The sequence below is a fragment of the Schistocerca nitens genome, chromosome 5 (genome assembly GCF_023898315.1).
Source record: "Schistocerca nitens isolate TAMUIC-IGC-003100 chromosome 5, iqSchNite1.1, whole genome shotgun sequence".
NCBI classification, from domain to species: Eukaryota; Metazoa; Arthropoda; class Insecta; order Orthoptera; family Acrididae; genus Schistocerca; species Schistocerca nitens.
In genome coordinates this window covers 737390261-737418054 of record NC_064618.1, presented here as the reverse complement: position 1 = coordinate 737418054, position 27794 = coordinate 737390261, and the positions used below count along the sequence as shown (strand labels likewise).

Genomic DNA, 27794 nt, shown 5'->3' with positions numbered 1-27794 from the left:
TAGACAATATTTTTATTCGTTCTTCATTACTAGATGGGCATTCTGTTAGTAAAAGCGTGAATGGCCTTTCAGACTATGATGCACAAATTTAAACACTAAAAGGCTTTTATACTCAAACAAATGTCATATTTAATTACAATCTACATGGGAAAGTTAACCCAACAGCAGTAGAGAGTTTTTTAAACCTTGTCAAGGAACAAGAGTGGCAGGATGTTTATAGTGCCGATAACATAGATGATAAATACAATGCTTTCCTTAACACCTTTCTCATGCTCTTTGAGAGTTGCTTTCTATTAGAACATTCTAAATGGGGTACTAGCAGTAATAGGCAGCCTGGGTGGCTGGCTAGTGGGATATAAGTTGCTTAAAAATGTTATTAGGAAAGCAAAGAGTATGTGGTATGCAAATAGAATAGCTAATTCACAGGATAAAATTAAAACCATAATGTCAGTCGTGAAGGGAGTGTCTGGTCAGCAGCACACGGTCGACGATATAAAGTCAGTTCGCAGTAAAAATATTTCTATTACTGATAAATCAGATATATGTACAGTATTTAACAATCATTGTCTGAGCATTGCTGGTGAATTTAAAAAAAATTAGTTTCTACAGGGAATCATATAACTTTCTTCGCAAATGCTTTTCCGAGATTGATGTCTGAAATACTCCTCTCTGATACAGACAAGAGGGAGATTGAGTCAGTAATTAAATCACTGAAGACTAAGGACTCTCATAGTTATGATGGAGTGTGTAGCAGATTATTAAAGTACTGTGCTGCACATGTTAGCCCTGTATTTAGCCATATTTGTAATTTTTCCTTTACGAATGGTCAGATTCCTGGGCAACTAAAGTACTCAGTAGTAAAGCCGCTTTATAAAAAGGGAGAAATGGATAATGTAAATAATTTTAGACGTATCTCTATGCCATCAGTGTTTGCAAAAGTTATTTAAAAGGCTGTGTATGTAAGGATAATTGATCAATTTATATCATACGATTTGCTATCAAATGTACAGTTCGGCTTTAGATGTTGTTTAACAACTAAAAATGCTATATTCTCTTTTCTCTGTGAGGTACTGAATGGGTTAAACAAAAGGTTTTGAATATTTGGCATATTTTTTGATTTAACTAAGGCATTTGATTGTGTTGGCCACAAAATATTGCTTCAGAAGTTGGACCATTATGGAATACGGGGAGTAGCTCACAGTTGGTTCACCTCTTACTTTAGCAACAGGCAGCAGAAGGTCATTATTTTCACAATGTTGATAACAGCTGTGATGTGGGGTCTGAGTTGGGTACTGTCAAGTGGGTGGGTGGGTGGGGGGGGGGGGGGGGGGAGGGGGGGGTTGCCACAAGGATCAGTGTTGGTTGGGGCCACTCTTGTTATTTATTTATATATTATTTATATAAATGATATGCCCTCTAGTATTACGGGTAACTCTAAAATATTTCTCTTTGCTGATGACACTAGCTTGGTAGTAAAGGATGGTGTGTGCGACATTGGCTCAGTTTCAAATAGTGCAGTATGTGACCTAAGCTCATGGCTTGTAGAAAATAAACTAACACTAAATCACAGTTGTTGTTGTTGTTGTTGTTGTTGCGGTCTTCAGTCCTGAGACTGGTTTGATGCAGCTCTCCATGCTACTCTATCCTGTGCAAGCTGCTTCATCTCCCAGTAACTACTGCAACCTAAATCCTTCTGAATCTGCTTAGTGTATTCATCTCCTGGTCTCCCTCTACGATTTTTACCCTCCACGCTGCCCTCCAATACTAAATTGGTGATCCCTTGATGCCTCAGAACATGTCCTACCAACCGATCCCTTCTACTAGTCAAGTTGTACCACAAATTTCTCTTCTCCCCAATCCTATTCAATACCTCCTCATTAGTTATGTGATCCACCCATCTAATCTTCAGCATTCTTCTGTAGCACCACATTTCAAAAGCTTCTATTCTCTTCTTGTCCAAACTATTTATCGTCCATGTTTCACTTCCATAAATGGCTACACTCCATACAAATACTTCCAAACACGACTTCCTGACACTTATATCTATACTCGATGCTAACAAATTTCTCTTCTTCAAAATGCTTTCTTTGCCATTGCCAGTCAACATTTTATATCCTCTCTACTTCGACCATCATCAGTTATTTTGCTCCCCAAATAGCAAAACTCCTTTACTACTGTAAGTGTCTCATTTACTAATCTAATTCCCTCAGCATCACCCGATTTAATTCGACTACATTCCATTATTCTCATTTTCTTCTGTTGATGTTCATCTTATATCCTCCTCTCAAGACACTATCCATTCCGTTCAACTGCTCTTCCAAGTCCTTTACTGTCTCTGCCAGAATTACAATGTCATCGGCAAACCTCAAAGTTTTTATTTCTTCTCCATGGATTTTAATACCTACTCCGAATTTTTCTTTTGTTTCCTTCACTGCATGCTCAATATACAGATTGAATAATATCGGGGAGAGGCTACAACCCTGTCTCACTCCCTTCCCAACCACTGCTTTCCTTTCATGCGCCTCGACTCTTATAACTGCCATCTGGTTTCTGTACAAATTGTAAATAGCCTTTTGCTCCCTGTATTTTACCCCTGCCACCTTTAGAATTTGAAAGAGAGTATTCCAGTCAACATTGTCAAAAGCTTTCTCTAAGTCTACAAATGCTAGAAACGTAGGTTTGCCATTCCTTAATCTAGCTTCTAAGGTAAGTCGTAGGGTCAATATTGCCTCACGTGTTCCTATATTTCTACGGAATCCAAACTGATCTTCCCCAAGGTCGGCTTCTACTAGTTTTTCCATTTGTCTGTAAAGAATTCGTGTTAGTATTTAGCAGCCGTGACTTATTAAACTGATAGTTCAGTAATTTTCACATCTATCAACACCTGCTTTCTTTGGGATTGGAATTATTATCTTCTTCTTGAAGTCTGATGGTATTTCGCCTGTTTCATACATCTTGCTCACTAGATGGTAGAGTTTTGTCAGGACTGGCTCTCCCAAGGCCGTCAGTAGTTCCAATGGAATGTTGTCTACTCCGGGGGCCTTGTTTCGACTCAGGTCTTTCAGTGCTCTGTCAAACTCTTCACGCAGTATCGTATCTGCCATTTCATCTTCATCTACATCCTCTTCCATTTCCATAATATTGTCCTCAAGTACATCGCCCTTGTATAGACCCTCTATATACTCCTTCCACCTTTCTGCTTTCCCTTCTTTGCTTAGTACTGGGTTTCTATCTGAGCTCTTGATGTTCATACAAGTGGTTCTCTTATCTCCAAAGGTCTCTTTAATTTTCCTGTAGGCAGTATCTATCTTGCCCCTAGTGAGGTAAGCCTCTACATCCTTACATTTGTCCTCTAGCCATCCCTGCTTAGCCATTTTGCATTTCCTGTCGATCTCATTTTTGAGACGTTTGTATTCCTTTTTGCCTGCTTCATTTACTGCATTTTTATATTTTCTCCTTTCATCAATTAAATTCAATATATCTTCTGTTACCCAAGGATTTCTACTAGCCCTCGTCTTTTTACCTACTTGATCCTCTGCTGCCTTCACTACTTCATCCCACAAAGCTACCCATTCTTCTTCTACTGTATTTCTTTCCCCCATTCCTGTCAATTGTTCCCTTATGCTCTCCCTGAAACTCTGTACAACCTCTGGTTCTTTCAGTTTATCCAGGTCCCATCTCCTTAAATTCCCACCTTTTTGCAGTTTCTTCAGTTTTAATATACAGGTCATCACCAATATATTGTGGTCAGAGTCCACATCTGCCCCTGGAAACGTCTTAGAATTTAAAACTTGGTTCCTAAATCTCTGTCTTACCATTATATAATCTATCTGAAACGTGTCAGTATCTCCAGGCTTCTTCCATGTATACAACATTCTTTGATGATTCTTGTACCAAGTGTTAGCTATCATTAAGTTGTGCTCTGTGCAAAATTCTACCAGGTGGCTTCCTCTTTCATTTCTTCCCCCCAATCCATATTCACCTACTACGTTTCCTTCTCTCCCTTTGCCTACTACCGAATTCCAGTCACCCATGACTATTAAATTTTCGTCTCCCTTTACTATCTGACAGAATTACAATGTCATCGGTGAACCTCGAAGTTTTTATTTCTTCTCCATGGATTTTAATTCCTTCTCCAAATCTTTCTTTTGTTTCCTTTACTGCTTGCTCAGTATACAGATTGAATAACATCGGGGAGGGGCTACAACCCTGTCTCACTCCCTTCCCAACCACTGCTTCCCTTTCATGTCCCTCGACTCTTATAACTGCCATCTGGTAAGACTCAGTTTTTACAGTTTCTAACAAACAATGCATGCAGAAACCAAACCAAATGGCAGTTATAAGAGTCGAGGGACATGAAAGGGAAGCAGTGGTTGGGAAGGGAGTGAGACAGGGTTGTAGCCTCTCCCCGATGTTATTCAATCTGTATACTGAGCAAGCAGTAAAGGAAACAAAAGAACGATTTGGAGTAGGAATTAAAATCCATGGAGACGAAATAAAAACTTCGAGGTTCACCGATGACATTGTAATTCTGTCAGAGACAGCAAAGGACCTGGAAGAGCAGCTGAACGGAATGGACATGCTCTTGAAAGGAGGATATAAGATGAACATCAACAGAAGAAAATGAGAATAATGGAATGTAGTCGAATTAAATCGGGTGATGCTGAGGGAATTAGATTAGTAAATGAGACACTTACAGTAGTAAAGGAGTTTTGCTATTTGGGGAGTAAAATAACTGATGATGGTCGAAGTAGAGAGGATATAAAATGTTGACTGTCAATGGCAAGGAAAGCATTTTGAAGAAGAGAAATTTGTTAACATCGAGTATAGATTTAAGTGTCAGGAAGTCGTGTTTGGAAGTATTTGTATGGAGTGTAGCCATTTATGGAAGTGAAACATGGACGGTAAATAGTTTAGACAAGAAGAGAATAGAAGCTTTTGAAATGTGGTGCTACAGAAGAATGCTGAAGATTAGATGGGTAGATCACATAACTAATGCTGAGGTATTGAATAGAATTGGAGAGAAGAGAAATTTGTGGCACAACTTGACTAGAAGAAGGATTCGATTGGTAGGGCATATTCTGAGGCGTCAAGGGATCACCAATTTAGTATTGGAGGGCAGCGTGGAGGGTAAAAATCGCATAGGGAGACCAAGAGATGAGTACACCAAACAGATTCAGAAGGATGTAGGTTGCAGTAGGTACTGGGAGATGAAGAAGCTTGCACAGGATAGAGGAGCATGGGGAACTGCATCAAACCAGTCTGTGGACTAAAGACCACAACAAAAACACACAATTCAACAAAACCTGACATTTTAATTTCATAGAACGGGCACGTGATTAGTGAAACTGGACAGTTCAAATTTCTAGGTGTTCAGATATATAGTAAGCTGTCGTGGAAAGCCCATGTTCAGCGATCTTGTTCACAGACCTAATTCTGCCATGTTTACTATTCGAACAGTATCTGAAGTGAGTGATCGTTTGACACAAAAATTACTCTACTTTGCTTATTTTCATTCACTTATGTCATATGGTATTATATTTTGGGGTAACTCTTCCCATTCTAAAAGGGTATTTTTGGCTCAGAAACTGGTGGTTTGGGCAGTAAGTGGTGTAAGTTCACAAACCTCTTGTTGACCCCTGTTCACGAGTCTCGGTATTTTGGCATTGGCCTCTCAATATATATATTCCTTACTGTCATTTCTTATTAACAGTATTAGCTTATTCCCAAGAATATGCAGCTTTCACTCGGTTAATACGCGACAGAAATCAAACCTGCATTTGGATTAGACTTCCTTAACTCTTGTGCAGAAAGGTGTGCAGTATACTGCTGCATCCATTTTCAGTAAGCTACCACTCAAATTCGAAAATCTTAGCTGTAATCCATGCACTTTCAAATCAAAACTTTAGAGTTTCCTCATGGGTCACTCCTTCCATTCTGTCGAGGAGTTCCTTGAAAAATTAAGCTGATTCTTGTTGTATTGTTGATTGCATTTACTTAAACTTATGGACTGACTTTTTCAGGTTCATAAACATTTATTTTTATCTGTTATTACTTTTATGTTGTAATTTCATGTACTGACATGTTCCATGACCGTGGAGCTTTGTTCCTCAATTTGGTCCTGCAGAACTTGGTGTGTAGATAAAAACAAATAAATAAATATAATACTCACCCTTGTTCTTGACAAAAGCAGACCATGAGAATCATTCTTGCTCAACAATATGTTATGACCCTAAATATGGTGTGTGTGTGTGCGTGTGTGTGCGCGTGCGTGTGTGGTGTTGTTGTTGTTGTTGTTGTTGTTATACATCGTTTCACTGCAATCATCTTTGGAAATTTGATTTGCACGGTAATTGAATAATTTATGAAAATTTTGGTATTTCAGAAAATTGCTTGTCAAAGATATATGTAATCACTGATCTACTTATAGGTACTGCCTCCCTTCTCGCACATGTGCGCCCTCACACACACACACACACACACACACACACACACACACACACACACTGCTTTTCTCAATACCAGATTAAAAAGACATTGGGACAGTATTGCTTATCTCAGAGTCCTGTGATTCAGAAAGTAATCTGTTAAATGCATTTTAATGTGCACTAAAAATTCCCCTTATAACTGCAGTTCTTAAATATAAAAAAATATTTTACGAACAATAAGACTTCACTTTAAGTTTTTCTTCTATTATATATGTATTATATATATATTGCTCTGTGGTATAGTTCATAAATTAAAGGTGACTTGAAGAAATAGATGGATAACTGTTAACTTTTGTCTTCAAGACTTTTTTCTTGTGATTTCTTATGGTTTATAAAAATTTCTAATACCTTTATTATATTAATATTTTTCACAGTTATAGAGAATTTAATATATTCCATTAAACTTTTGAATATGTGTTCTATATGTATTGGAATGTATGATTTTATGTGTTGATCGTTTATGTAGCAGTTTATACATCCATGGGATATTGTGTGCAAATTTCTGCCTCTGCAGTGTAAATACAGAAAATTAACAGGAGTAAGAAATGTAAATTAACACACACCTAGATACTATACGTAAAATCAGCAAACTTCTAAAACACATCAAAATGGTAACAAATACCTGAAAAATGTAATTGTTGCAGTAATTTTGTTCATGCGGACCTCACGTGAAGAAGCTGAACATACCTTCATTACCTTTCAAGTACATCTTGGGAACATAACTGTTTGTCAAGAAATGTAAGATTAATAAATGGGGAAAACACACACACACACACACACACACACACACACACACACACACACACACACAATCACTGCATAAGACAAAGCAGGAAGATAATATTCATGTCATTTGTACAAACACTAACAGATGTCATAAGAAAATATATAGCTTGGGGATAAAACCATACAACAAATTTTCAAGTATTATAAAACCTATGTAAAGTACACAAACACTGTCCAAACAGGCCTTGGAAGGCCCAGCAATACCAATCGACCATCATGTCATCCTCAGCCAATAGGCATCACTGGATGCTGATATGGAGGGGCGCGTTGCAACGTGCCGGGCTGTATCCTTATATTAGTGCCACTTAAAGTTCACATCACAACCGAATGTACCGATATTGAAACATTTCCTCACCCAGTAGATAGTGCACAGTGTTCTCGACCTACCTTGGTTTGCTTATTCAATATTGTCTTCCTGGTAGCTGCGTCTGTTTCACCTAAATCACACTGAAATTAAGAAGCCAGGATCCTAGGTTAAGTTTTCCAAAATCAAAAGTCAAGATCGTATTCATTGTTGAACTTTTATGTCAACCAAAGTGCGATTTATTTGTTATCACTCGCACACAAATATTCATGTGACCAGGCCTCTTACACTTAATTGTCACATTAGGTAGGTCAAAAACTTCCAATCTTTAACAAAGTTCACAATTACAATTACCGAAAAATTAACCAACTTGCCGCACTTTTGCTCCAAGAGAATCTGACCGAGAACTAACTGAGAACTGCACCAGCTCGGACCTTATATAGACGAGCGCTTGAATATTTGACTATTTCTGTTAATATATTGTAGTCTATAATTTCCCAGGGTTAAAATGATCCTTTCTAACTGGTTTTGAAGTTAACTATTGGGTTTTGTTATTTAAATAACATGAGTGAGCTGTACCAATTTAAATACGCGGAACTAACTTATGCATCCGCTGTGGGAATTCCCGACTTATAACTATGGCAGCCCTTTTGAACAATAATTTTTACATATTCGAATTTACTTAATTCTTAATTAATGCACTTACAAAGTTGAGACTGGAGTTATTTTACGTAGAAAAACAAAGGTAGCAAAAGTATCAAAACAGATCTCGGAATTATACAGTAGTTTGGTCACAGTTGGCACTGAAAGTCATACAGTCTACAGATTTTAAGTCTTAATATCTATTTAACTGGCAACGGCCTTGCCGCAGTGGATACACCAGTTCCCGTGAGATCACCGAATTTAAGCGCTGTTGGGCGTGGCCGGCACTTGGATGGGTGACCATCCAGCCGCCACGCACTGTTGCCATTTTTGGGGGTGCACTCAGCCTCATGATGCCAATTGAGGAGCTACTCAACCGAATAGTAGTGGCTTCGGTCAAGAATACCATCATAATGACCGGGAGAGCGGTGTGATGACCCCACGCCCCTCCTATCCGCATCCTCCTCTGAGGATGACACGGCGGTCGAATGGGCCTGGTAGGCCACTCGTGGCCTGAAGACGGAGTGCTTTTTATTATATCTATTTAACTAACAGACTTTGGGTTACTTTAAATACTTTGCTGGAATAAGTAAAATTTAGGCTTTCTTTTAGGTGCAGTCTTATAGCTGAATTCGATCTATTAGCTCACTCGAATTTTACTTAATAGGTATTGCACAATATACGTCATTGTCCATAACTGTTAATAGTATGCATTTCCAATAAAACTGATTAGCTCATTGCTTTCAGAATAGATATTAGAATGTACTGAAATAATAGATTTTACTAGAGGAATTTTATTTAACCAGGTTTTAAATTGTAAGACATTTCCAGGGGCAGATGTGGACTCGGACCACAATCTATTGGTTATGACCTGTAGATTAAAACTGAAGAAACTGCAAAAAGGTGGGAATTTAAGGAGATGGGACCTGGATAAACTGAAAGAACTAGAGGTTGTACAGAGTTTCAGGGAGAGCATAAGGGAACAATTGACAGGAATGGGGGAAAGAAATACAGTAGAAGAAGAATGGGTAGCTTTGTGGGATGAAGTAGTGAAGGCAGCAGAGGATCAAGTAGGTAAAAAGACGAGGGCTAGTAGAAATCCTTGGGTAACAGAAAATTAAAGAGACCTTTGGAGATAAGAGAACCACTTGTATGAATATCAAGAGCTCAGATGGAAACCCAGTACTAAGCAAAGAAGGGAAAGTAGAAAGGTGGAAGGAGTATATAGAGGGTCTATACAAGGGCGATGTACTTGAGGACAATATTATGGAAATGGAAGAGGATATAGATGAAGATGAAATGGCAGATACGATACTGCGTGAAGAGTTTGACAGAGCACTGAAAGACCTGAGTCGAAACAAGGCCCCTGGAGTAGACAACATTCCATTGGAACTACTGACGGCCTTGGGAGAACCAGTCCTGACAAAACTCTACCATCTGGTGAGCAAGATGTATGAAACAGGCGAAATACCATCAGACTTCAAGAAGAAGATAATAATTCCAATCCCAAAGAAAGCAGGTGTTGATAGATGTGAAAATTACCGAACTATCAGTTTAATAAGTCACGGCTGCAAAATACTAACATGAATTCTTTACAGACGAATGGAAAAACTAGTAGAAGCCGACCTCGGGGAAGATCAGTTTGGATTCCGTAGAAATATAGGAACACGTGAGGCAATATTGACCCTACGACTTACCTTAGAAGCTAGATTAAGGAATGGCAAACCTACGTTTCTAGCATTTGTAGACTTAGAGAAAGCTTTTGACAATGTTGACTGGAATACTCTCTTTCAAATTCTAAAGGTGGCAGGGGTAAAATACAGGGAGCAAAAGGCTATTTACAATTTGTACAGAAACCAGATGGCAGTTATAAGAGTCGAGGCGCATGAAAGGAAAGCAGTGGTTGGGAAGGGAGTGAGACAGGGTTGTAGCCTCTCCCCGATATTATTCAATCTGTATATTGAGCATGCAGTGAAGGAAACAAAAGAAAAATTCGGAGTAGGTATTAAAATCCATGGAGAAGAAATAAAAACTTTGAGGTTTGCCGATGACATTGTAATTCTGGCAGAGACAGTAAAGGACTTGGAAGAGCAGTTGAACGGAATGGATAGTGTCTTGAAAGGAGGATATAAGATGAACATCAACAGAAGAAAATGAGAATAATGGAATGTAGTCGAATTAAATCGGGTGATGCTGAGGGAATTAGATTAGTAAATGAGACACTTACAGTAGTAAAGGAGTTTTGCTATTTGGGGAGCAAAATAACTGATGATGGTCGAAGTAGAGAGGATATAAAATGTTGACTGGCAATGGCAAAGAAAGCATTTTGAAGAAGAGAAATTTGTTAACATCGAGTATAGATTTAAGTGTCAGGAAGTCGTTTCTGAAAGTATCTGTATGGAGTGTAGCCATGTATGGAAGTGAAACATGGACGATAAATAGTTTGGACAAGAAGAGAATAGAAGCTTTTGAAATGTGGTGCTACAGAAGAATGCTGAAGATTAGATGGGTGGATCACATAACTAATGAGGAGGTATTGAATAGGATTGGGGAGAAGAGAAATTTGTGGTACAACTTGACTAGTAGAAGGGATCGGTTGGTAGGACATGTTCTGAGGCATCAAGGGATCACCAATTTAGTATTGGAGGGCAGCGTGGAGATGAATACACTAAGCAGATTCAGAAGGATTGAGGTTGCAGTAGTTACTGGGAGATGAAGCAGCTTGCACACGATAGAGTAGCATGGAGAGCTGCATCAAACCAGTCTCAGGACTGAAGGCCACAGAATCTGTAGTCGGAATTTGAGTATTGAAAATGAAAAAAATGAAAGTTCATTGCTTAACTAAGTTACTGAAGGAGTGTAAAACCAAAACAGGATTGCAGTGGGCAACCCTGCTTCGTTACAACGTGGTCAGTACACCGCTCTCCCAGCCATTATCATCTTTTGTGACTGGAATAAAACCTAATGCAGATGTAGAAACATTTTTGAGACAAGTGGTAGTGAGCATCCATGGGTGCATACAAGCCTCAGTAAAGCCATTTATGCAAGAAAACTAACAATCTCAAAAATGCCAAATAATGCCAATAAATTACAAACTATGCTTAACTGAGGATAATTTTCAATTTCCTGCGGAGCACATTCCTTCTAGGTAAAGGCATCCATTAACAGGCTGACCACACCTCCAGCCAGTGATGAATCCAATATGGTTCTTGGATTCACAGGTACAACCGACAAGCATCAAACTTCCGTAAAGCAAGACAGACAGGGAAAGGGATCCTGTATGAAAAAGGAACAGAAAGACTTCCTGATCTTAGGCAAAAAGACTAAAATAAACAGCATTTCTCTCATTTCATTGACATGTTCATGTAACCATAGTCAGCAGACTTGTATTCACTATTAACCTCGATGTCTCAATTTTAAGGGGGGTCTGAAATGTTATTGACAGAAGCCGGATGAAGCAAAATGAGTATAACTGAATAGTGCCAATTGGTACTTTTTGTGACCTCTCTAAGGCATTTGATTCTGTGAATCACAATATTCTCCCAAGTTATGGGATTGAGGGTATAGCCAGCCTGTGGTTAAATTCGTATCTAACCAAAAGATTACAGAAAGTAGTACTGAGTATAATTCAAGCACTATAATCAGGGGATGTTATTCTGAGTGGAGTGAAATCGTGTGGGGTTCCCCCAAGACCCAATCTTATGCTTGCTACTTTCCCCCTATATGGAAATGATACGGATCTAGCATACAACAAGCAGAATTAGCTCGTTTTGCATATGAAACTAGTATTGTAATCAATTTAAGCATACCTATACCAACAGAAGAAATGGTAAACAATGTTCTTAAAAGCATTGAACAATGGAAAATCAGAGATGGAGTATTGACTATATTATGAAAAGGATAGATCGCTACTCACCGTATAGTGGAGAGGTTGAGTCACTGACAGGCGCAACAAAAAGACTGCTAAACAAGTAATTTTTCAGACAAAGGGGCTCCTTCTGGATTAGACAACACACACACACACACACACACACACACACACACACACACACACACACACACACACGCGCGCGCCTTACCACTGTCTCTGGGTGCTGAGGCCAGACTGCGAGCAACTGTGTGGAGAGAGGGGAAAGAATAGCAGGGTAGGGGTGGGGGACATGAAGTGCTGCTGCGGGAACAGTCTGTGGCCTCAACTTTTGTTTGTTCCTGTCCTTCACCCACCTGTCCCCTTCCCTGCTCCCATTCCAGCACTACACAGCCTTCTATCACACCAACAAACCCACAGTCATCTTTCCCATCCTCTACTTCTCTCTTTTTCTGTCCTGCCCCATCCCCCCCCCTTCTCCCCTTCTGTTCCTCCCCTCCATACCTCCCCCCGTTTAACCTGCTGACTGCACATATCTGCCCTACCCTGTCTCCACCATGTCCCTGTATGCTCTCACAACAGCAATTTACAACCCCTCACCCCTACTCTGCTATCCCCACCCCTCCCCACCCCAGTCTCCTCCTTATCCCCACTGCCCAAATTGCTTTTCCCATCATGCTCAATTGCTCCCAGTCTGGCCTCAGCAACCAGACACAGTGGTCATGTGTGTTACAGTTTGTGTGTGTGTGTGTGTGTGTGTGTGTGTGTGTGTGTGTGTGTGTGTTTTGTCTACTCCAGAGTAAGGCTTTTTGGCCAAGAGCTTAATTGTTTAGCAGTCTTTTTGTTGGGCCTGTGTGTGACTCAATAACCCCACTGTATTGTGAGTAGCAGTAAATCCTTTTCATAATATTGGCGTTCTTAAAAGTACCATTGACTGGTTTTCTGCGAATGGTCTCACCCCCAATTTTTAAAAGCTGCAACATACTCAGTTCTGCACATGTCAAGGTACTACCCCAGTGGTAAGTGTAACACATGATGGGGAAATAATAAATAGGAGGGAAACTTAAAAATTCTTAGGTGTCCATATTGATGTGAATTTAAACTGGAAAAATCCCATTTTGGAGCATATAACACAACTTAGTTTGGCCATATTTGCACTTAGAATTATTGCATATCTTGGAGAGGGAGAGATACAAATCAGTAAGTTAACATATTTTGCATATTTTTATTCAGTGATGTCACAAGGAATAATATTCTGAGGTAACACATCTTTCTTAAAGAAAGTCACCATTGCCCAAAAATGTGCTGTAAGTCTATGTGGTGCTCACCTCAGATCATCTTTTAGACACATGTTTAATGAATTGGGCACTCTGACTACTGCTTCATAGTATATTTATTCCCTCTTAAAGTTTATTGTAAATAATGCACTGCAGTTGAAAAGGAACCATTATGTACATAATTACAATACCAGAAGAAAAAATGATATGATTACTTCACTTTAAGACTGTATTTAGCATGAAAAGGAATGCATAATGCCTGACAGACAACGAAGTAAAATTTGAAAACGGACTGAAAAGTTTCTCTTTGAAAACTCACCCTATTTCATAGAACTTCTGTTGTTGTAATGTGGAAAAGGTGGTGGGTAGTAATCACTAACTCACATATGTATATTTAATAATAATAATAATAATAATAATAAACAACACAAATAGGTGGGCAAACTAAAATCAAAGAATTAGAGAAACAAGAAAGGAAAATTCTCAGGAAAATTTTTGGCCCGATACAAGAGCAAGGAATCTGGAAGAAGAGACCAACATCAGAATTACATAAATACACAGACAAGATTACGGATACAATAAGGAAAAGAAGAATGCAGTTCTATGGACATATCCACAGGATGAATGAAAACAGAATTTCAAAGCGAATTCTCAAAGTCATTAACTCAGGCAGGGGAAAAACAAAATGGATAAAAGAAGTTGAAGAGGACCTCAGACAAGCACACATAACAGTAAACGATGCAGAAAATAGAACTGAATTCAGGAACATCATCAAAAAACATAAATTTGACACCACAACACAGAAGAGACCAGGATGCAAATGGACAGCGGAGCGAAAGAAACAACACAGTGAACACATGAAGAAAATTTGGGCTCAGAAAAAACATAAACAATCATCATAAAGGAATTCAAGTTCAAACGCTCTCTTAAATGGGAATAATCGAAAATAATAATAATAATAATAATAATAATAAATAACTTATAAATATTCAGTACATAGCCATATTTACAAATTAATTTGCAGTGTGAATGTAAAATACCACATCATTGTGATTTACCACGCAAATGATCACTGGAACATGAAACTATCTCACTATCTAACTAATGGAAGAAGTGTTCATTGAATTTGAAAAGAAAATTTTGACAGCTAATCTGACCAAAAATCCCAAGAAGTTTTGTTCATACATGAAGTTAGTAAATAGATAGAAATATTTATTCAGCGATTCACTGGCACTGAAACTGAAGATGAACAAAAAAACTAGAATACTGAATTTGGTCTTCCAAAATTGTTTCTCTGGGGAAGATTGTAATATCATTCTTCTGTACAACAATTGCATGAATGATGCGGTGGCAGATATTGAGACAAGTGATTGTGGAATAGAAAATGAACTAAAATCACTTAACAGCAGAAAGTATTCTGCACTAGCTCAGACACCTGTAAGAATCTACAGAGATTATGCAAACTTTCTCCTCTACTAGTTGTAGTTTATCCTTGTCATTGGAGCGATGAAGGATACCAAGTAATTGGAAAAAAGCACAAGTCATTCCCATTTTCGAGAAGGGTCATTGAACTTCTGTATATAATTTTTAGACCTATGTTACTGACATCATATTTTTCTATGGAATCAACAGGCTATATTGTTCAGCGCAAAGCATTTTATTTAAAATATGCTATACCACCACAACTTGATGATGTTGTGATGTTGTAGAACACTGCAGCATGTACTGCCAGCTGCGGTAAGTTCATCAATCACCTGTCGAAAACAGTCAGTAACCTTAAAAGCTGCCAGCTGCAAATCTTCTGACTTGCAGTCTTAATAATATTTTGTGTCATATATAACACTATTAATTTTAATTGTCATTCATTGGCAGTATACTCCTTTTTTAATAATTGGCTTTTAGTGCATGTATTTATTTGTGCACCACTTCTGGTCAATCAATTGTTGATTAGGTTGTCAAGCACAATTCTTCATTCAGAATGGATTGTGTTTCTCTAATAATTCTATTTACTAATTGTTCTTGCCACTGTTTTAGTTTCTGACTTTCCTCCAGCAATAATTAGTTATAATATAGTTCTGCTTTTCTTCATATTTTATTTGACCATTACCTTGGAAGTGGCAATAATGGACTTCGTCTCCTCATTGTTCTTTTTGCTGGAAGGGACTGTAATGCAACAACCTCCATATTTCTTGAATAACATCTTTCACATATAAATTCCATATGTTGTTGATAATTGTGTACAATAACTTTCAGCTAACATCAAACATCCAATCAGTGTGTCCATCTTGAAACTACTACATACAAGTTTATACATAGAATGAAGCATTCAGAGTTATAGTTCAAGTAATAGTTCGTTTGGTGATATTCTTGTCAGATTGAAGCCATGTCATGCAATCATCTACTATACATGATATTTATGCAGTGTATCTGGCTGCCATCTTCAGGTTAGAACACTGTTTTCTAACCTTGGTAGAACTCCATGTATATTGTGTCTAGGTGATGACATGATCCAGTTACAGACCCATCAAGACTATCACCAGTTAGTATGCTGGGGAAGTCTATGTAGTCACAATAGTTCATTTGTTTAAATTTTATGATGACTGTTGTTAGTGTTACATTTATATGCTCAGAGGACATTGTACTTCTCCTGGTACGCTTGTGACGCAGGGACCTCATATATTCACGTCCCCGCAGGTACTTACTCTCACTAAGTTACGGTGATTGCCATCCCACCTTGAAGACATGCATCATTCCTAGACACGATTTTCCACATCAATATAAAACAATAAATGTGCACAGTAGTTGTATTCTCCTGTATAATAACTTGTTTTATAGTTTTTTGTTCACAAGTGTGTTTCATCAGTAAGATACCTAGGGATAAACATTGCACTTATAGAGTGGTGTGTATGTCTCCCTTTCCTGCACCTTTTATGAGATAAACACTTTTGCAGATTTGGAATTAAAATATGCACTTTTCTAACAGTGGATACTGTTACTTTAGTTCATTTCTTATACTATGGAAAAAGTAGACATTGCATAATACTCAAAATAAAGTCATTATGCGAGTATGATGGTGTATTCATCTGTATAAGAGCTCCAGATTAGAGACTCTTTTCTTCCATTGTCTATGGAAGAAAAAGAAGTCAAGGTTTCTGATTTGTAGTACAGAAGCTTTTCTTTGATTCCAGTACATACTGATTTATTTCACATTTGTGATACTCAGTTGCATATTAACACTTCACAAAGAAAATTCCACACCGTACTAAAGAGAGCTGCTTTATAATTGCTGCTTTTTCATATTAACTAAATTCACAGTGCATGCACATAAACTTGAGACACAATATTTTCTCATACTTGTTCCCAATTGTTATTTGGGACAAAACACAAACACCTCACGCACAATTCACATAGTAGGTGTTGTCTCAGCAACAGCTGTACATCGACGCCTACTGTGATGCTCAGTTTGTTCTATGTATTGGAACATAACTGTCCAAAATGTTCCAAAAACAGTAATGACTCGAATTACAGGTTTTCAGTAGCGAATAATTCAAGCAAAGTTACAATTTTTCAATGTTTACAAATATGCAAGTATAAATTTAGTAGCATTGTTTGCTTAAGTAACTGAAAAACGTAAGTTTTAAGATTCTTCTACATGTTAACATGCTTGAGACAGTTAATATTTGGCATGTTCTACCGTGTGATTCTATTTATGAAAAATTAGGTCTGATTTTGATAGACAATAATGATTTTCCGTTTGTATAAAGGGAAAGTCTCGGTTGTACAGTTATTTATAGGACAATTCTATTTACTGAATAAACAAATTCCCTAAACAATTACATTAGCAATCTGTTGACAACTATCTGAAATGTGTGGCCTTTTTGTTAATTCACGTAAAGTGGAATACAAAATTAATTAACAGAAATATACAAAATTATTATGTTGCCTTCCACTTCGGAAAGAATGTAAAATTTAGAAAGTGTACAGTGTTAAGATTTGGAAAATTTGTATCACATTATTTCAAACTGAAATTTAATTAAACATTACTGAAAAGACTATGCAATATGAGGTCTGTTCAAAACATTACGGAACATTTGTAATTTGACGCCAATGGTGTGTTGGAGCGAAATGCAGTTGGCATCCTGGCACATGTCTGTGTTTAATGTGTAACTGCCGGAAGCTTAATTGTTGTATATCTGTCAGTTATTGTTCAGTGCTGTATTTAGTAGAATGTTGTGTCACACAGTTTGCGAATTTCGAGAGGGCAGAATAAGAGGAGCAATGCATCTGTATTAAATTTTGTGTGAATCTCAAGAAAATCTTTATAGAGACACACCAAATGATGCAGGAAGCCTACAGTGATAAGTGCTTAAGCCGTACTCAGTATTAAGAATGATTCAAATGGTTTAAAAATGGCCTGATGGAAGATAAAGATGACCCTCGTTCAGGACACCCTTCGATGTCTGCCAATGATGCTCATGTCAGGAACATCAACAAAATTGTGCATGCCAATTGAAGACGGAGTGTCCACGAGATGTCAGAAGAATGTAACATTTCAGTTGGACCATGTTATGAAATCCTGACACAGCATTGTGGAGTGCATTGTGTTGCTGCCAAGTTGGTCTCTCAGCTCGTCAGTCAAGACCGGAAAGACCTTTGCCTCACAATCTGTGAAGAGCACTAGGATCATGCGTATCAGAATTAGATGAGGCCCATATTTCTCCTGCAGACTTTTTTTTTATTTCCAAAATTGAGAAAGGAAAAAGATTTGCAATGACATGAAATAAAAGAAAATTTGCAGACGGCACTTCGCATGATCCAGCAAGAGGCGTACCAAGACTGCTTCTGAAAATGGAAGTGGCATTGACAGCAGTGTATCAATTGTGGAGGAGAGTATTTCGAATTAGACTGTGCACAATAAGTAAAAGGTAAACATTCAAAAATTTTGTGGACAAAGTTCTGGAATTTTTTGAACAGACCACTATCGTGGCTTTTGGAGGCCGCTATTTTAAAAAGCAGAGTCAAATGTTGTGGTTTAGGAGCCTACAAGTTTTGTGGATGTTGAACTAATACATAGTTAATACTTTAGTGGGATCCCTTTCATAAATGAATTTTTTACTGTCACCAAAATACCTCTTCACTTTATTTCTTATATGATAACAGTCAGTATGTGCGAACACCCCCCCCCCCCCAAAAAAAAAAAAAAAAAAAAAAAAAGTGAGCAAACTATAGATGATGCCTTTTCAAGTTACGTAAAAAATGAGATGAACAAAGGAGGTTAGATGTTTTCTCATATCTTGTCTAACAAGGAAAAAGCCTTGCTGTGTAATTAATGCACCTATTAAAATTTTTTCTAAGTAATCAAAACTCAGATCTCAAAACAAGCACACATTCTTCAAAAATCAACTCCACCTATGAAAGAAATAAAGATCGAGATGAAAAAAGAAAAACTTTATCATATCTTTAATAATCTTGCCAAATATCTTAAAAATTCAATTGGCACTTACATAAACTGGCATCCTATGGAAATCACTCCCATGGCCAACATCTAAGGTAAAAGTTGTGTTCTGTAGTGTTTTGAGACAGACTAGGCATCCATACCCATTCATTAGTTGTGTTCTGTGCCTGTCTGACATATTGTGTTGGGAGCAGACCTTAATATAATATAAAAGGTGTAAAAGTTCATTATTATAATGCAACTTTTTGTTACTAAATAGACAGGTAATGTCAAAGAATATCATAATACAATATTTAAAATACACTGCACGTACTTTAAAAGAGTTGACTGTCGTGTAACTAGCAAGTCTTATAGGCCTACATAGATGAAACTCAATAAAATTCAAACTATGAACAGTATTGTTGATGTTCTTTGTTCACAATCATCTTATGAACATTAAACCTGAGAAGGAAATGTATGGCCTTGGGCTCTCATGTGCTACAAAACATTTATGAATTGTAGATTTGCAGAAATTAAAAAAATAAAATAAAAATGAAAGTTTTTAATAGTTCTTTGTGAGACACATTTGTGGAGAACCATGCAAATGTAACGAACGGCTACCTACGAAATAATCAAATAGCTAACATTTTCCAAATTACCATAAGAAATAGAAAAATACTCATTGCTGTAAAATTATGGAACAGAATTGGTGCCCAGTGCTTACAGTTCACAGGGCAAAATTCTTAGTAGTGCCAACAGAATATAAAAAACATTAAAGTATTATCTTTTTGAACAAATATAGTAGGAAAGTTCTGGTAGAATCCAAATAATTTAGAAGTGAAGGAGGCCACTCACCAAATAGAAGAAGACCAAATGCTACTATTATTCGGTGAGCGGTCTCCCTTATTCCTATCTTTTGGAACTACTAGCTCCCATTCTCAAGGAGGAAATATAAATAGTTTTAGGAAGGTTAAAAAGGAAGGGCAGGACAGACCCCTGGATGAGAGGGACCTATATTATGCCAATGTTTGACTATTACAGTCAAATGTTTGTTATGCTACTACATTGTATCCTTCATACTAATCAAATTGGAAATTTTTTTTCACTGATGAATTATATCATTTTACACTGATTGATGCCAGTTCGTACTTCCTCTGACTTTTAATGTTAATTTGAAGAAAGGAGTACAGTCATCTCTTGGATTTGATAACATGTAAAGTTGCATTACTTGCTAAGATTGTCACTTAAATCTTATTGACATTGGCAGCCTTCTGACTATGTTTATATACAAAGTGTACAACTTTGCTTGTGCCATTTGCCGATAGGTGGCAACAACGGTAAGTAGCGGTCGAAAGAAACAGATCACAGATGTCAGGCAGTTAGCTTGGACCTTGGTCAACATAACCTCATTCAAACATTAGTCTATTTGTGTCTGCATCATGAAGTTGTTCTTGATTGAAAATGTCAGTTTATGAGCCTAATTCTCGTCATTTGCAGGAGGTGTTACTGTTTTGTTTCAATATGAAGAAAATTGCAACGGAGTCTCATCGAATGCTCTCAAGTACGTATGGTAAGGACGCTGTTAGTGAAAGAACATGTTGTGAGTGGTTTCAACACTTCAAGAATGGTGATTGTAACGTCTTAGACCGGAATAGTGATGGAAAAGAGAATGTTTTCAAAGGTGCAGAATTGGAGACATTTTTGAGTGAGTGAAGACTCGTGTCAAACTCAAGAAGAACTGGCATGATTAGTGGGAGTGACACAGCAAGCCATTTCAAAATGTCTCAAGGCTATGGGCACGATTCAGAAAGAAGGAACTTGGATCCCGAGTGAGCTGAAACCAAGAGACATTGAACGGCGTTTGTGTGTTTGTGAACAGTTGCCTCAGAGGCAAAAACAGAAGGGATTTCTGCATCGCTTTGTGACTTGGAACAAAAAATGGGTTTATTGCGATAACCCTAAACGCAAAAAATCATGGGGATATCCCAGACGTGCTTTCATGTCAACGGCCAAACCTAATATTCACGGCTCCAAAATCATGCTCTGCATTTGGTGGGACCAGCTCGGCATCATGTACTATGACGTGTTAAAAGCAAGTGAAACAATCACAGGTGCTTGTTATTGAACGCAATCAATGCGTTTGAGCAGAGCAATACAGTGAGAGGCATGATAAAGTGATTTTGCAGCATGACAATGCTCGACCCCACGTTGCTAAAGAGATTAAAACATACTAGGGAATGTTAAAATAGGAAGTCCTACCCCACCTGCTGTATTCTCCAGTCATTGCTTCCTCTGAGTGTCACCTGTTTACATTAGTGGCGCATGGCCTGACTCTGACCAGCACTTCCGATCTCATGAAGAAGTCACAAATTGGATTGATTCGTGGATCTCTTCAAAAGATGAACAACTTTTTCGCCGCGGGATTCGTACACTGCCTGAAAGTTGAGAGAAAGTAGTGGCCAGTGATGGAAAATACTTTGAATGATACATGTGTAACCAATTTGTTTCATTAAAGCTTCACATGTTGGAGAAAAAACAGTGGTAGCAAAGTTTTACACATTGTAGATCATGAGCTAAGTCTGTTATTTAATCTGGTTAAAGGCAAAGTGGTGTATGTGGCAAAATAACAATTCTGAGGAAATGAGCTTCAAAACTTGTATCAAATTTAAAATTCTGTGTTCATTTGTGTATTGCATGCAGTAACTATCATTTGCAGTGGTTGGTAATGAAGCTATGTATAAAACACCAGCGAATAAAACTCAGGATGTTGTGCTCAGTAATGCTTTTACCAGTAATATAGTTGGCATTTACATTATGTACATGTATTAAATTTAAACTTTTAATATTTACAGGTTTAACACTTACATCTGCTTTCATTAAATCCATCATTCAGACATTTGCTAGTTTCTTGGCTATTACAACCAAGTATTGTCAAAAATTAAAGTAAATTATTCATTTCAGTGATCCTCAGTTAAGAACAAGGTTTATTTACAAGATTTAAAATTAAACTTCCACTATTTACAGACTTAAGACTTACATCTGCTTTCCATACATCCATCATTCACACAGTAGGTAGTTACTTGGCTGTTACAACAAAGTATTGTCAAAAATTAAAGTATAATAAATTTTCATTAAAATGGTCTACTGCACTTGTTGAGAAATTCATGGATGGAATAGAAAGAGTTGGCCACCAAAAATTCTTTTAAATTATGTTTAAATTGTGCCTTGCCTGAAACTAAACTCTTAATGGTTGCTGGTAACTTATTGAAAATATGTGTTGCTGAATACTGGACTCCTTTCTGGGCAAGAGTAAAGGATTTTAAATCTTTATGTATATTGTTCTTATTCCTAGTATTGATACTGTGTACTAAGCAGTTACTTGGAAAAAGAGATGTATTATTTACAACAAACTTCATTAAGGAATAAATATACTGAGTAGCTATGGTTAATATGCCCACTTCTTTGAATAGGTTTTGACACGATGTTCTTGGATTTACACTACTCATTAATCTTATTATACGCTTCTGTACTCTAAAAATTTTTTCTCTGTTTGTGGAGTTACCCCAAAATATGATACCATATGACATAATGGAGTGAAAATAAGCGAAATATGCCAGTTTTTTTATATTTATATCTCCTATGCCTGACATCATTCGCATTGCAAAAACAAACTTGTTTAGGTGCTTTAGCATTTCGTTAGTATGTTGCTCCCAACTGAATTTATTATCAAGTTGTAATCCCAAGAATTTTACACTCTCAATTTCTTCTATTTCCATGTCATCATATTTTATACACACACCAGAAGGAAATCTCTTGGAAGTTCTGAACTGCATATAATGGGTCTTTTCAAAGTTTAATGACAGAAAATTGGCTATGAAGCACTTATTAATGTCAGTAAAAATTTGATTAGCTGCCCTTTCTAAATTTATATTTGATTTACTATTTATTGCAATGTTTGTATCATCTGCAAATAAGGCAAACTTGGCATCTGGTAATGTAACAGATGACAGGTCATTAATATACACAAGAAACAGTAGTGGACCTAGTATGGAACCTTGGGGAACATCACATGTAATTTCTTCCCAGTCAGATGATGTCTGATTGTCTACTGATGAAGTGTTACGTAATGACACCCTTTGTTTTCTGTTAGTAAGATATGACTGAAACCACTTTGCAGCACTGCCAGTGATGCCATAATATTTTAATTTACTTTGCTGGTGGTATCTATGTTTTAGAAACAGATGTTTTTGGTCTGCGCTAATATTTATATAGAATGCGTGGTAAATCAGAGGCACAGATCGAAGTAGCTGTTGCAGATTCTGACATTTCTCTGTTGTTGTGGCAGGTGATGACTGTACATTCAACTGTATTATCACTGAGCTTCGACATGAGAGGTTTCATTGTCTTAAATCAATGGAGTCAAAATTCATGTCGTCATTGAGGCTAGACTTATAAAATATTCCATATAGGAGTGGCCTGAAATCAGGAAATTGTGGTCAAGGATCTTCAGTGGGGTGTACTGTATGACATAAATCTGAAACTTGGTGATGTTTTTGTTTTTGTTCTCACCTCTGCATTGTCACTAAAGGTCTTTCCAGTGGGTAATTACAGACTGAGAAAGTTGTTGCAAATATCTCAGCATCATCACTATTAGCATTTTCAGTGCTTGCCTGTTCAGTATCTCCATTCTTCTTAGTATGATCACCTTCTTCCATTCTTCTATTTTAATGTTTTGACTGCAAAAGTGCCATCCAATCTGCGAATTTCTAATGCAGCAAACAACCTGAATACAGCAGTTTACAAAATATTTGGAACCAAAGATATGTATGTACACTTGCATCTCTTCATATCCAAAGAGAAAACACTTCTTGTTAAGTAGTTCTTCAAATAATTATTAGGAAGCAGTTCAAATCAACCAATACATGTAATATCCCTTTGCCACCAAGTAGATCAGTTCTTCCACAACGGTATGGTGCACATCTCCAAATATTCTGTTTTATCACTTACACCTCATTGATTGCCTCATTTGAAACTGGCATTCCTCTGTAATTTTATTCTTCCATTATTAGTAGTTGTCAAAAGTCTGTGACTAAAAACAGTGATTTCAGTTCTGACATATAAGTATTTGCATACGAGGTAGTTTGGGAAATAGTTTCAATTTTAAAGCACATTTTAATTACATAATGACTAAAATGTGATGCTTGTTACGCACTAATTATTCATGGTTTGGAAACTTAACAATTGTGAGAACATGTAGGAGACAAGGTACTGGTGGAAACAAAGCTGTGAGGACAAATTGTGAGTCATGCTTGGGTAGCTGAGCCGGTAGAGCACTTGCCTGTGAAAGGCAAAGGTCCAGAGATTGAATCATAGTCTGGTACAGAGTTTTAATGTGCCAGGAAGTTTCAGTTTTGAGAATTCTGTTATGCAGAATCTCATGCAGATCAGTTGAGTAAGCAACACAAACAAACAATGTCAAAAGTTTTACATCATTTCCCTTGTGGATACTATGCTTCTTCCACTTAAATGTTAACCTGCTGCTTGACAGTTCAGCACAAGACACACACACTCTCTCTCTCTCTCTCTCTCTCTCTCTCTCTCTCTCTCTCTCTCTCTCTCTTCAACTCAGTAGCAAAAAAGTATAGTGCTTTTGAACCACATTTTCTTTCTGTGAATTGTTAAGAAAAATGCAGGATGTTGATGTCAGTAGATGACTGGTAAATTTTCCTCTCTCTTCACAATTTACTTCTTGAAGAAAGTCTGCGTAAACTGCACAATGTATTCATGAGCTGACTGTTTCAGGCTGTCTTAACTATGGAACTAATTTTTTCATGGTAAACAAATTGTGAAATGTTATATTAATAATTTTAATTGATTTGTTGAATGTGTTCAGTTTTTAGATTAATTGCTTGCATGCTGAGATTGGATTTTTTATGCTAATTGCCAAAGTGGTGTTGTACAGAAAATGAAAAATTTGTGTCGTAAATAAAAATTAACACAGTTCATCACCAATGACCTGTACTCATTGACTAACATGATTTGTTTTCTTTAAGGAAATACTAAGCAGAGTGATGGAGAAAGGACCGAGTTTCTCAGAACTGGAATACATGAATGCCTTCCAGTTAATACATCGTAGTCAATCTGATTCTGATTATGGTGCTGTTAACCTTCACCTTAAACGCTTATCTGACATTTTAGGAGAAGTGTCTGTAACAGTGTAAAGATCTGCAAGTGTGCTGCAATTCAGGTCTCTTGCAAGGTATTGTGATCCAATTTTTAGCACTGTGAAGCTTCAATGTATCATTTTGACTGCTTGTGTCAACTTAAACTGATAAATTCCAGGAATGGAATGGAACAAGTCTACCAGAAAAAGTCACACTTAATAAATTACTGTATTTCTTGTTGCAATGCCCCCCACCTGCGCACGCACGCACGCACACACACACACACACACACACACACACACACACACACACACACACACACACACAGGGGTCTTTTTTTTTTTTTTATACTGAGATGAGGAAGTGACTTTCAGTTGTTACTTTCTCAGTTTAGTACCTAAGAGGCACGTATTCAACTTATTGTCATTTACTTAATATCTGTCTTTTTTTCTTGGAACTGTCTTTCATACTTTGAGCCTGTCTGATATTTGCATATAATTATTCCAGTGTGCACAAAAAAAAGGAGACTGTAACAACTGAACAAGAAAAGAATATGAAAATGTTGACAGAGAAGTGACAAAATTACACAATAATGCAGGTGTAAAATGGCTGATTTGTATACACAGGAGTATATCAGCAATAGTATTCACTTCATTCAGTCTGGTGATGTCTGGTTGGTGCCACTCAGCATATAACTATAACATCATAATAGATTATATCAACCATACTAATAATTATCAATGTTGTAATTATTTATGACATACATAAAAACTTTTTGTCAGGAATGACCTAAATGTTAAAGTGGCACAACTTAAAACTGTGCAAATAACTTACAAAATATTTTAAAAGGATTGACACAGGAAGTGATGCATTGAGGTTTCACTGTGTACATAGATTATTTAAAAGAATCAGTAAGCTGTGTACTTCAGTGCAGTTTTCTATAGCACTGTATTTTTTAGTTAAGCATCTTTCAGTTTCTTACTTTTTGTATTGAAAAAGTAGAGAATGACAACTGCATTAATCTGTACACAGTCTTGGCTTCTTATTATTGCTTAAATATTATTTCCACCTGTTTGTAAATAAAAAATTAACTTATTTAAAGAGCTAGGTGGTAAGAAAGAAATTATGTTTTAAAAACTAGCTTACATATGGCATATTGTGTACAGACATATAAGATATATTCTTATGATAACAGCCAAGACAATAGTAACACATGTCATTTTAGTACGTGCCAACTCACTTGTTTCTGTTATGGAAGAACATATTGTTACTATCTTTGTCTATTGATAAATCGATAAAGTACAACTATTGTTTTTGTGTACCTTGTTGTTGAGTTCCACTGTAACAGAAGTAAGTAATTGCTATAAAAACAATGTATTGTACTTTTATACATACCTGTTAACATAGTATATTACAACAGTTATCTAATGCTTTTTCTGACTATCATTACTGTTTGCCATTTTCATGGCTTACATGCCGTAACTAACTTTTGTCAGAGGTAACTGTTATTTTACTCCTCTTTTTCCATAGTACCTATTGTACAAAGTTGTTCTTTTGACTGAACTTGATTTCCTGTAATGTCGTGAAGAATATACAGTAAATAATATTTGAAGACATGTTATACAAATGTCAGTTATTAAATGAAGCTATATCCCAACCATTGGAACTGACTATTCCACAGGCTTTTCCGAAGTTGAGAGTTGAAAACCCAGTTGTTAAGCTTTTCTGTGCTCCTGTTTGAACCACCAGCAATGAAGAAGAGCATAAAACTGGTGCACCATGTAAGGAATCCACAATGCTTTGCTCAGAGTTATTCATTGTGCACTCGCACACCTCACATCTAAGTACCAAGATTGATTATCGAGGTCAGAGCACCAGGAGTGCTGGGTTAGTGATATTGTTGTTCAGTTAGTAGAGTCATCATTGCTGAAATTAAATAGTGGAGGGAGTAGTAAGGAACAAAGTAGTGGTTGCGTGTGTTGCCACCATAGATGTGGATACTCAATTGACTAACATTATTGTTCTAATTCATAAGACAAATATATATATTTGTTTCGTTTTTAAAAGCAAATATCAGAATATCAAGTATAAATTACCGGTTTTCATCAACTACACTGTCCACTGAAGCACAGTGTTGACTACGTGGGTGTATCAGTACAGACTGTAACAATATTTCAATTTATTTGGTCTGTGTTGAAATTAGACATGGATAATCTGTGAGATGAAGGGTTTCTGTCTCTCATTGTGTTTAAAAAAAGAATGATTGATTTACATGGTGCAAACCTAACAATGACCTGGATTAATACAAAACCTATATTTTTTATTCCAATATTATTATGCAGCCAAAGTTTCATTTTAATATCTCCTGTACCAAAACTAATCTTCCTTAGCCATTAGGCACATTCACTAAACTCAAAATCTAGGCCACATTATAATTCTCAAATTTTTGTTGATCAGTCAATTCAGAGTGTTACTTCTTTTCATTTATCTCAGCATTTATTTCTTTGGATTGAACAGTAGTGAGTGTTAAACCTTGACCAGTGTGATAAAACACAATTTTGAAATTCAAACATTTCAGAAAGGAACAGTATAATTTGAACTATGCAAAACAATAATAGATGGGCCTTACATCATGTAAATCGCAAGTGAAATGTATTTTCACCATATTGGACATCAGCAGCAATTTTAATGAACTGTGTTAAAAGTATGAACATTAAGATCTGTGTGAGTGACTCTAATATTCAGACACTATGGAAAAACACATTTGAATGCTATTACAACTAAACGGGCCAAATATCCATTAAAAACTTAACTGAGAAGTTTTTCCTGGA

At 36.9% G+C, this 27794-nt stretch overlaps 1 protein-coding gene across 1 annotated transcript in view; it reads left to right on the top strand.

The window, feature by feature from the left end:
* The window catches only part of LOC126260965 (exocyst complex component 4), a 239737-nt gene extending 214679 nt beyond the window's left edge, over nt 1-25058 (top strand). Inside the window, exon 15 of the mRNA XM_049958489.1 lies at nt 24853-25058. Coding sequence (XP_049814446.1) covers nt 24853-25020 — 168 coding nt within the window. The 3' untranslated portion in view covers nt 25021-25058. The remainder of the gene's footprint in view (nt 1-24852) is intronic.
* The last annotated feature ends 2736 nt before the right edge of the window (nt 25059-27794 follow it).